Source organism: Oncorhynchus mykiss, chromosome 8 (assembly GCF_013265735.2).
Source record: "Oncorhynchus mykiss isolate Arlee chromosome 8, USDA_OmykA_1.1, whole genome shotgun sequence".
Lineage (NCBI taxonomy): Eukaryota > Metazoa > Chordata > Actinopteri > Salmoniformes > Salmonidae > Oncorhynchus > Oncorhynchus mykiss.
Genome location: NC_048572.1, coordinates 2266846 through 2279344, shown reverse-complemented (window position 1 = coordinate 2279344; position 12499 = coordinate 2266846). Strand labels below are relative to the sequence as shown.

The following is a 12499-nucleotide window of genomic DNA, read 5'->3' as shown; positions in this document are numbered from 1 at the left end:
CATAGTGATGGCAGCATCATGCTGTGGAGTTTTTTGGCGGCAGGCACTAGGAGACTAGTCGGGATCAAGGCAAAGATGAATAGAGCAAAGTACAGAGATCCTTGATGAAAACCTGCTCCAAACTGCTCAGGACCTCAGACTGGGGTGAAGGTTCACCTTCCAACAGGACAATGACCCTAAGCACACAGCCAAGACAATGCAGGAGTGGCTTCGGGACAAGTCTCTGAATGTTATTGTGTGGCCCGGTCAGAGCCCGGAATTGAACCCGATCAAACATCTATGGAGAGCTGTGCAGCAACGCTCCCCATCCAACCTGACAGAGCGTGAGAGGATCTGCAGAGAAGAATGGGAGAAACTCCCCAAATACAGGTGTGCCAAGCTTGTAGCTCATACCCAAGAAGACTGGAGGCTGTAATCACTGGTGCTTCAACAAAGTAAAGGGTCTAAATACTTATGTAAATGTTGTATGTCAGTTTATTTCTAATAAATTAGCTAACATTTATAAAAACCTGTTTTTTGCTTTGTCATTATGGGGTATTGTGTGTAGATTGATGAGGGAAAACAACTATTGAATCCATTTTAGAATAAGACTGTAACGTAACAAAATGTGTAAAAAGTCAAGGGTTCTGAAATTGCTCCTTCTGATATTTCTTAATTTATTTCTTTACATTGTTTGTTTGAATTATGTGTTTATTGTTTTATATTACTAGGTATTATCACCGAACTGTTAGATCTAGAAACATAAGCATTTCGCTGCACCTGCGATAACGTATGCAAATCAATAAATGCAGCCTTAAAAACTTGATTTGACTTAATAATAGTGTAAAACTCCATTTCCCATGGTCCCGTCATTGCGTTCTGCAGTGGGTGTGGCTGAATGAGGTAATGATGTGTTTGTGTATGTATGTGTGTGTGTGTGTGTGTGTATCTCCTCTCTGTTCATCCTGAAACTCGCTCTCAGTACTTTAATGGAGCCGCAGCATCTCCTCTGCGGCACGAGAGCATTAGGGTATATCTCCGGGCACGGAGGCAGGATGAAAAACCGTTGGTAAATCTTTTGATTGACCGGGACTTGTTAAGGCGGAGCTGGCTTTATTATCGAATGAACCCCTGTTAACGGACAGACGGACAGAATGCACCCGGACCTCAACGGAACCGTCGTGATCACTGAGCACACCGTGAAGTGTGTTTAATACCGCTAGTTAACGCGGATTAAATCATATTGTTGACGGTGAGAAACACACGGATGGATTGGTTAAAGAATGTGAATATAATATCTACAAAATTATTGCATAATAATCTATATGAGATGGCCCGGTGGGGATTCTGAAAGAGAGATTGTAGAGGAAAATAGATAGAGACAGAATGATATTCGACAGACCAATACATGCACTAATATTTTAACTGTGGGACCAAAAACCGATTATGATTATTATTATTATTGATAAATAGGCTAATTTAATGTTATTTGTAAACAAGCTAATTTGTCATTAGCATGGCAGGACTAGAGGCCTGGTGTTCAGTGTGACGCTGTTATCATCCAGTCAGATAGGACTCATGTATTACTCTGTTACCTGCTCTATATTTTACTGTTTGACTACTCAAAGACCTAGTAAATTCATTAATAATGACCTGATAATAACATGGTAGGCCTATGAATTTGTTTCTTTAGCACCATTGTGTTAAATTCAGTACTAAGTGATATACCAAGCATCAATTTCCCAGTTGGATCATTACCTGGTAAATACTAGCAAGAACAGTGTCCAGTAAGGAGAAAGAGATCAACTGATAATAACAAATGTTAATTTCTATAAATCTCTAATAATAGTTACCTGATAGCCACTTCAGATGTCTAAGATAAAGAGTAGTGAGACTGTGAAGGTTGTGGTTCGCTGTCGCCCGTTAAACCGGAAAGAGGCAGCTGGTGTTACCGGGACACCAGGAGGAAGGGGAGGGATCGTAGAGATGGATGTACATCGGGGTCAGGTGGTCTTACAGAACCCTCGCGCTCTGCCCGGCGAGCCTCGGAAGACGTTTACGTTCGACTCTGTGTATGACGCATCGTCTAGACAACGTGATCTGTACGATGAGACAGTACGCCCGCTGATCCACTCAGTCCTGGACGGGTTTAATGGAACCATCTTTGCCTATGGCCAGACGGGCACCGGAAAGACCTACACCATGCAGGGAGCGTGGCTAGAGCCAGAGAGGCGGGGCGTCATCCCCAACGCCTTCGAACACGTCTTCACCCAGATCTCCCGCTCCGCCGCCGACCGCCAGTACCTGGTCAGAGCCTCTTACCTGGAGATCTACCGAGAGGAGATCAGGGATCTACTGGATCCTAACGTGCACGCCCCTCATGTCCCCAACGTGCACACCCAGCCCCCCCACACCCTGGAGCTGAGAGAGAGCCCGGAGAGCGGGGTGTATGTGCGTGACTTGACGTCGTGCGTGTGTAAGAGCGTGAAGGAGATAGAGGAGCTCATGAACTTAGGGAACCAGGTGCGCTCGGTGGGAGCGACAGACATGAACGAACACTCTTCCCGTTCCCACACCCTGTTCCTCATCACGGTGGAGTGTTCCCAGACGGGGCCGGATGGACGGCAGCACATCAGGGTGGGCCGGCTCAACCTGGTTGACCTGGCGGGCAGCGAGCGGCAGGCAAAGACGGGCGTCCACGGGGAACGCCTGAAGGAAGCCGCTAAGATCAACCTGTCTCTGTCAGCGCTAGGCAACGTGATCTCAGCCCTGGCAGACGGGCGTAGCGGCCATGTTCCCTATCGGGACTCTAAACTGACCCGGTTATTACAGGACTCTCTGGGAGGGAACGCCAAGACGGTGATGGTGGCTACACTAGGCCCCGCCCCCCAACACTACGAGGAGACCCTCACCACTCTCCGCTACGCTAACAGAGCTAAGAACATCAAGAACCAGCCAAGAGTTAACGAAGACCCTAAAGACGCCCTGCTCAGAGAGTTCCAGAAGGAGATTGCACGGCTCCGCGCACAGCTCAGCCACAAGGAAGGGAGGGGCAAACACAGGAAGGAGGAAGGGGAGGAGGGCTGGGACGGAGAAGGGGATGAGGAGGGAGAAGAGGAGGTGGAGAAGGAGAGGAAGCTGCAGAAGGAGAGGCTGGAGGAGGAGAATAAGGCCATCAGAGAAGATGGATCACTATTGGCTGTGGAGAAGCAGAGGCTTCTGGGAGAGAAGGAGATAATGATGGGAGATCTGAGGAAGGAGCGGGACACCACCGAGCAGTTGACTGCCAAGTACAAGGTACATTCACACACACATATATAGAGAGGAATCTTTAGGAGTATTTATCCTTCCCTCCTCCCCTCCTCTCCTGCCCTGCTCGTCTCCCCCCTACTCTCTCCCCTTCCTCTCTCCCCCTCCTCCCCTCATCCTCTACCTCCCCTCCTTCTCCCCTCCTTCTTCTCCCCCTCCTACCCCCAACCCTCCTCCCCTCCTCTCCTGCTCGTTTCCCCCCTCCTCTCTCCCCTTCCTCTCTCCCCCTCCTCCCCTCCTCCCCCCATCCTCTACCCCCCCCCTCCTTCTTCTCCCCCTCCTACCACCCACCCTCCTCCCTTCCTGCTGTTTCCTGTGGGGGATGATGCTTCCTTCCTGCCAGCTGGATTTCAGCCTATCATATCGCAGAACTGAAACATTACCCCCTTCCCTCAGCCCCAACCAGCCCTTTAGTATGTGATTGTCTATTTCACTTTTGTTTATTATTTCCCTTGCTTTGTAAATGTAAACATACTTTTGCCATAAAGCCCTTTGATTTGAATTGAGAGAGAGAGAGAGAGAGAGGAGAGAAGGAGAGGGGATGTGAGAGTAATAGACTCATCTCTCAGCATGCTCTACTGCAATCATGCTCTACACAATCAGCTGTGTGTGTGTGGCTGTGTGTGTTGAGTTGCAAAGAAAAAGCCATATCTCAGACTGGCCAATAAAAATTAAAGATTAAGATGGGCAAAAGAACATAGACACTGGACAGAGGAACTCTGCCTAGAAGGCCAACACCCCGGAGTCGCCTCTTCGCTGTTGATGTTGAGACTGGTGTTTTGTGGGTACTATTTAATGAAGCTGCCAGTTGACGACTTGTGAGGTGTCTGTTTCTCAAACTAGAGACTCTAATGTACTTGTCCTCTTGCTCAGTTGTGCACCGGGGCCTCCCACTCCTCTTTCTACTCTGGTTAGTGACAGTTTGCGCTGTTCTGTGAAGGGAGTGGTACACAGCGTTGTACGAAATCTTCAATTTCTTGGCAATTTATCGCATTTCTTTCTTAGAACAAGGATAGATTGATGTGTTTCAGAAAAGTTCTTTGTTGCAGGCCATTTTGAGCCTGTAATCGAACCCACAAACGCTGATGCTCCAGATACTCAACTAGTTTAAAGAAGGACCGTTTTATTGGTTTTTTAATCAGAACAAGTTTTCAGCTGTGCTAACATAATTGTGAAAGGGTTTTCTAATGATCAATTAGACTTTTAAAATGATAAACTTTTATTAGCTAACACAGCGTGCCATTGGAACACAGGAGTGATGGTTGCTGATAATGGGCCTCTGTATGCCTATGTAGATTTTCCATTAAAATTCAGCCGTTTCCAGCTACAGTAGTTATTTACAACATTAACCATGTCTACACTGTATTTCTGATCAATTTGATGTTATTTTAATCAACAAAAACAAGGACATTTCTAAGTGACCCCAAACTTTTGAATGGTAGAGTACATAAAAGCCCTTTAACCAAATTCAGTTCGGACATTTGTAACAGTTAGCAGGATAAAGCCCTGAGAACGAAGAGAGTACCCACCACATTTCTGAATGATAAAAATGGCCAACTAAAATGGTAGTAAACCCAAAATGGCTTTGTAAATAAAAGTATACCAGTGCCTGAGCCTACGAATTGACTAGAGAAGGCCAGCCAACCCTGGTATACAAAGGGCAGTGGTGTGTAATGGTTTTGCAGTTTAAAATACATTTCAATGCTCCATGGTAAAGGATGTCAATTGATCTCAAACACTGATCGTAAGCATTTATATTGAAAATATCCCCATTGTCTTGTCACGTGTGCTCCCTCTCCGGCCTCTAGGTCACCAGGCTGCTCGTTAGGGCGCACACCTGTCACCAGCGTTACGCGCATAATGACACTCACCTGGACTCCATCACCTCCTTGATTACCTGCCCTTTATGTGTCTCTCCCTTTGGTTTCTTCCTTAGTCATCATTGTTGCTGTTTCATGTCATTGCGCTGTTTGTGTTTCTTGTTTTGTTAATTAATTAATTAAATGTATTCACTCCCTGAACTTGCTTTCCGACTCTCAGCGTGCATTGTTACAGTCTAGTATAGGCAGAAATGTAGCTGATACTAGCCTCCTTCTGGCTTCAATAGAGAAGCGGGCCTTATTCCTAAAATATAATCACAACTTCAGCTCCAATTGTTTTGTAAATTGTTGAAAATGCAATTTTAAAGAGGCCATCATCATCATTTAAAATTCCAAAATATTTATATGAGGTTACAATCTCGATCTCCTTGCCCTGACAGGTAGTAATAGGTGAAAGGTTCAGAGGTCTATTTCTTGCTTTAGAAAACACCATTAGTTTAGTTTTGTCAGTATTGAGGATAAGCTTCAATTGACACAAGGTATGTTGAACAGTATAAAAAGCAGTTTGCAAGTTCTGGAAAGCTTTTGTGAGAGACGAGGCACAACAGTATATAACAGTATCATCAGCATAAAAGTGAAGTTATGCATTTTGCACATTTTTGTCTAAATTATTTATATAAATAGTGAATAAGAGGGGACCCAGTACAGAACCCTGGGGCACACCATTACAGACAGACAATTTAACAGACATGAGCCCATCAAATTGAGTGCACTGAGTCCTATCAGACAGATGGTTAGCAAACCATGCAACTGCATGCTCCGAAAGACATACACTCAACAATCTCTGCCTTAGTATAGCATGATCAACTGTATCAAAAGCCTTAGAGAAATCAATAAAAAGTGAGACACGGTGCTGTTTTTTGTGAAGGGCTTCAGTGATATAATTTAAAACCTTCATGGCTGCTGTAATTGTGCTATGCTTCTTCCTAAAGCCCGATTAGTACATTGATAAAATAGAGTTAGTATTTAAAAACTCTTTTAGCTGTTCACTAACAAGGGTTTCAAGTATTTTCGCCAGTGGTGACAGCTTTGAGATTGGCCTATAAATACTCAATAGAGTTGGCTCTCCGCCCTTTAAAAGTGGTAGGACAAATGCTGATTTCCAGATCTTTGGAATTTCATTACATTCCAGGGTTAGATTGAACAGATAGGTAAGTGGTTTGTTCAGCTATGAAATCAGCTTCCAGATTTATTAAAAAGCAGGGATCCAGAAGATCAGGAGCTACAGACTTTCTCTGGGATTTATGTCCCTCCAGCACTGAGAATGGCAGAGAAAAACAGTCTATAACAGGCTGTAACAGTCTATAACAGGCTATAACAGGCTGTAACAGACTGTAACAGGCTGTAACAGTCTATAACAGTCTATAACAGGCTGTAACAGACTGTAACAGGCTGTAACAGGTTATAACAGGCTATAACAGACTATAACAGGACATAACAAGTAACATTAGTACAGGCTGTAACAGTCTATAACAGGCTGTAACAGGCTATAACAGGCTGTAACAGACTAACAGACTAACAGGCTATAACAGGATATAACAGGCTATAACAGACTATAACAGGATATAACCGAATATAACAGGCTATAACAGGATATAACAGACTATAACAGACTATAACAGGATATAACAGACAATAACTTGTTATAACAGGATATAACAGGCTATAACAGACTATAACAGACTATAACAGGATATAACAGACTATAACAGGCTATAGCAGGATATAACAGGCTATAACAGACTATAACAGACTATAACAGGATATAACAGACTATAACAGGCTATAACAGGATATAACAGGCTATAACAGACTATAACAGGATATAACAGACAATAACTGGTTATAACAGGATATAACAGGCTATAACAGACTATCAGACTATAACAGGATATAACAGACTATAACTGGTTATAACAGGATATAACAGGCTATAACAGACTATAACAGACTATAACAGACTATATCAGGATATAACCGAATATAACAGACTATAACAGGATATAACAGACAATAACTTGTTATAACAGGATATAACAGGCTATAACAGACTATAACAGGATATAACAGACTATAACAGGCTATAACAGGATATAACAGGCTATAACAGACTATAACAGACTATAACAGGATATAACAGACTATAACAGGCTATAACAGGATATAACAGGCTATAACAGACTATAACAGGATATAACAGACAATAACTGGTTATAACAGGATATAACAGGCTATAACAGACTATCAGACTATAACAGGATATAACAGACTATAACTGGTTATAACAGGATATAACAGGCTATAACAGACTATAACAGACTATAACAGACTATATCAGGATATAACCGAATATAACAGACTATAACAGGATATAACAGACAATAACTGGTTATAACAGGATATAACAGGCTATAACAGGATATAACCGAATATAACAGGCTATAACATGATATAACAGACAATAACTGGTTATAACAGGATATAACAGGCTATAACAGACTATAACAGACTATAACAGGATATAACAGACTATAACTGGCTATAACTAGCTATAACAGGCTCACTGGCTGTAGTGTGGAGAGAGGTTGCCAAGCAGGGTACAGTGTGTGTGTGTGTTTGTGTGTGTGTGTTATTTTGTGAAGAGATGAATGGGCTCTTTACTGATGCTAACGCACTGTGACAGAACACAAAGGACTGTAAATTGCACACACACACACACACACACACACACACACACCAAGGGCAGTACAAAACAAAGAACCTTTCATTTACGATCTGCTGTATGTACAGTATCTCTCCTCTCTTCATTAGTATATTATACAGTACCTCTCCTCTCTTCATTAGTATATTAGACAGTACCTCTCCTCTCTTCATTACTATGTTATACAGTACCTCTCTCTTCCATAGTATATTATACAGTACCTCTCCTCTCTTCATTAGTATATTATACAGTACCTCTCTTCATTAGTATATTATACAGTACCCCTTCTCTCTTCCATAGTATATTATACAGTACCTCTCTTCTCTTCATTAGTATATTATACAGTACCTCTCCTCTCTTCATTAGTATATTCTACAGTACCTCTCCTCTCTTCATTAGTATATTATACAGTATCTCCCTTAATTAGTATATTATACAGTACCCCTTCTCTCTTCCATAGTATATTATACAGTACCTCTCCTCTCTTCATTAGTATATTATACAGTACCTCTCCTCTCTTCATTAGTATATTATACAGTACCTCTCTTCATTAGTATATTATACAGTACCCCTTCTCTCTTCATTAGTATATTATACAGTACCTCTCCTCTCTTAATTAGTATATTATACAGTACCTCTCTTCATTGGTATATTATACAGTACCTCTCCTCATTAGTATATTATACAGTACCTCTCTTCATTAGTATATTATACAGTACCTCTCCTCTCTTCATTAGTGTATTATACAGTACCTCTTCATTAGTATATTATACAGTACCTCTCCTCTCTCCATTAGTGTATTATACAGTACCTCTCTTCATTAGTATATTATACAGTACCTCTTCTCTCTTCATTAGTATATTATACAGTACCTCTCTTCATTAGTATATTATATAGTACCTCTCCTCTCTTCATTAGTAAGTTATACAGTACCTCTCCTCTCTTCATTAGTATATTATACAGTACCTCTCCTCTCTTCATTACTATATTATACAGTACCTCTCCTCTCTTCATTAGTATATTATACAGTACCTCTTCATTAGTATGTTATACAGTACCTCTTCTCTCTTACATAGTATATTAAACAGTACCTCTCTTCATTAGTATATTATACAGTACCTCTCCTCTCTTCATTAGTATATTATACAGTACCTCTCCTCTCTTCATTAGTGTATTATACAGTACCTCTTCATTAGTATATTATACAGTACCTCTCCTCTCTCCATTAGTGTATTATACAGTACCTCTCTTCATTAGTATATTATACAGTACCTCTTCTCTCTTCATTAGTATATTATACAGTACCTCTCTTCATTAGTATATTATATAGTACCTCTCCTCTCTTCATTAGTAATTTATACAGTACCTCTCCTCTCTTCATTAGTATATTATACAGTACCTCTCCTCTCTTCATTACTATATTATACAGTACCTCTCCTCTCTTCATTAGTATATTATACAGTACCTCTTCATTAGTATGTTATACAGTACCTCTTCTCTCTTCCATAGTATATTAAACAGTACCTCTCTTCATTAGTATATTATACAGTACCTCTCCTCTCTTCATTAGTATATTATACAGTACCTCTCTTTACTCACACACACATACACATGCAGTGCGTTCTGTGGGGAATGTGACCCTGTTTCTCTGTTTCTTTAATGTAGGGGTCAGTATGTAGGGGTCAGTATATAGAATATAGGGGTCAGTATATAGAATGTAAGGGTCAGTATATAGAATGTAGGTGTCAGTATATAGACTGTAGGGGTCAGTATGTAGTGGTCAGTATATAGAATGTAGGGGTCAGTATGTAGGGGTCAGTATGTAGGGGTCAATATATAGAATGTAGGAGTCAGTATGTAGGGGTCAGTATATAGAATGTAGGAGTCAGTATGTAGGGGTCAGTATATAGAATGTAGGGGTCAGTGTGTAGAATGTAGGGGTCAGTATGTAGGGGTCAGAATGTAGAATGTAGGGATCAGTATATAGAATGTAGGGGTCAGTATGTAGAATGTAGGGGTCAGTATGTAGAATGTAGGGGTCAGTATGTAGAATGTAGGGGTCAGTATATAGTATGTAGGGGTCAATATGTAGATTGGAGGGGTCAGAATGTAGAATGTAGGGGTCAGCATGTAGAATGTAGGGGTCAGTATGTAGAATGTAGGTGTCAGTATATGGAATGTAGGGGTCAGTATGTAGAATGTAGGGGTCAGTATATAGTATGTAGGGGTCAATATGTAGAATGTAGGGGTCAGTATGTAGAATGTAGGGGTCAGCATGTAGAATGTAGGGGTCAGTATGTACAGTGCCTTGCGAAAGTATTCGGCCCCCTTGAACTTTGCGACCTTTTGCCACATTTCAGGCTTCAAACATAAAGATATAAAACTGTATTTTTGTGTGAAGAATCAACAACAAGTGGGACACAATCATGAAGTGGAACGACATTTATTGGATATTTCAAACTTTTTTAACAAATCAAAAACTGAAAAATTGGGCGTGCAAAATTATTCAGCCCCTTTACTTTCAGTGCAGCAAACTCTCTCCAGAAGTTCAGTGAGGATCTCTGAATGATCCAATGTTGACCTAAATGACTAATGATGATAAATACAATCCACCTGTGTGTAATCAAGTCTCTGTATAAATGCACCTGCACTGTGATAGTCTCAGAGGTCCGTTAAAAGCGCAGAGAGCATCATGAAGAACAAGGAACACACCAGGCAGGTCCGAGATACTGTTGTGAAGAAGTTTAAAGCCGGATTTGGATACAAAAAGATTTCCCAAGCTTTAAACATCCCAAGGAGCACTGTGCAAGCGATGATATTGAAATGGAAGGAGTATCAGACCACTGCAAATCTACCAAGACCTGGCCGTCCCTCTAAACTTTCAGCTCATACAAGGAGAAGACTGATCAGAGATGCAGCCAAGAGGCCCATGATCACTCTGGATGAACTGCAGAGATCTACAGCTGAGGTGGGAGACTCTGTCCATAGGACAACAATCAGTCGTATATTGCACAAATCTGGCCTTTATGGAAGAGTGGCAAGAAGAAAGCCATTTCTTAAAGATATCCATAAAAAGTGTTGTTTAAAGTTTGCCACAAGCCACCTGGGAGACACACCAAACATGTGGAAGAAGGTGCTCTGGTCAGATGAAACCAAAATTGAACTTTTTGGCAACAATGCAAAACGTTATGTTTGGCGTAAAAGCAACACAGCGCATCACCCTGAACACACCATCCCCACTGTCAAACATGGTGGTGGCAGCATCATGGTTTGGGCCTGCTTTTCTTCAGCAGGGACAGGGAAGATGGTTAAAATTGATGGGAAGATGGATGGAGCCAAATACAGGACCATTCTGGAAGAAAACCTGATGGAGTCTGCAAAAGACCTGAGACTGGGACGGAGATTTGGCTTCCAACAAGACAATGATCCAAAACATAAAGCAAAATCTACAATGGAATGGTTCAAAAATAAACATATCCAGGTGTTAGAATGGCCAAGTCAAAGTCCAGACCTGAATCCAATCGAGAATCTGTGGAAAGAACTGAAAACTGCTGTTCACAAATGCTCTCCATCCAACCTCACTGAGCTCGAGCTGTTTTGCAAGGAGGAATGGGAAAAAATGTCAGTCTCTCGATGTGCAAAACTGATAGAGACATACCCCAAGCGACTTACAGCTGTAATCGCAGCAAAAGGTGGCGCTACAAAGTATTAACTTAAGGGGGCTGAATAATTTTGCACGCCCAATTTTTCAGTTTTAGATTTGTTAAAAAAGTTTGAAATATCCAATAAATGTCGTTCCACTTCATGATTGTGTCCCACTTGTTGTTGATTCTTCACAAAAAAATACAGTTTTATATCTTTATGTTTGAAGCCTGAAATTTGGCAGAAGGTCGCAAAGTTCAAGGGGGCCGAATACTTTCGCAAGGCACTGTAGAATGTAAGGGTCAGTATATAGAATGTAGGGGTCAGTATGTATAATGTAGGGGTCAGTATGTAGTATGGGGTCAGTATGTAGAATGTAGGGGTCAGTATATAGAATGTAGGCGTCAGTATGTAGAATGTAGGGGTCAGTATGTAGTATGGGGTCAGTATGTAGAATGTAGGGGTCAGTATGTAGAATGTAGGGGTCAGTATGTAGAATGTAGGGGTCAGTATGTATAATGTAGGGGTCAGCATGTAGATTGTAGGGGTCAGTATGTAGAATGTAGGTGTCAGTATATGGAATGTAGTGGTCAGCATGTAGAATGTAGGGTTCAGTATAAAGTATGTAGGGGTCAATATGTAGAATGTAGGGGTCAGTATGTAGAATGTAGGGGTCAGCATGTAGAATGTAGGGGTCAGTATGTAGAATGTAGGGGTCAGTATATAGAATGTAGGGGTCAGTATGTAGAATGCAGGGGTCAGCATATAGAATGTAGGGGTCAGTATGTAGAATGTAGGGGTCAGTGTATAGAATGTAGGGGTCAGTATGTAGACTGTAGGGGTCAGTATATAGAATGTAGGGGTCAGTATGTAGAATATAGGGGTCAGTTTGTAGTATGGGGACAGTATGTAGAATGTAGGGGTCAGTATGTAGAATGTAGGGGTCAGCATGTAGAATGTAGTGGTCCGTATTTAGAATGTAGGTGTC

The 12499-nt window shown here is 41.5% G+C and overlaps 1 protein-coding gene across 1 annotated transcript in view; it reads left to right on the top strand.

The window, feature by feature from the left end:
• The first annotated feature begins 907 nt into the window (after window positions 1-907).
• Window positions 908-12499, top strand: part of LOC110529239 (kinesin-like protein KIF3C) — a 44453-nt gene continuing 32861 nt past the window's right edge. Inside the window, exon 1 of the mRNA XM_036984555.1 lies at window positions 908-3276. Coding sequence (XP_036840450.1) covers window positions 1849-3276 — 1428 coding nt within the window. The 5' untranslated portion in view covers window positions 908-1848. The remainder of the gene's footprint in view (window positions 3277-12499) is intronic.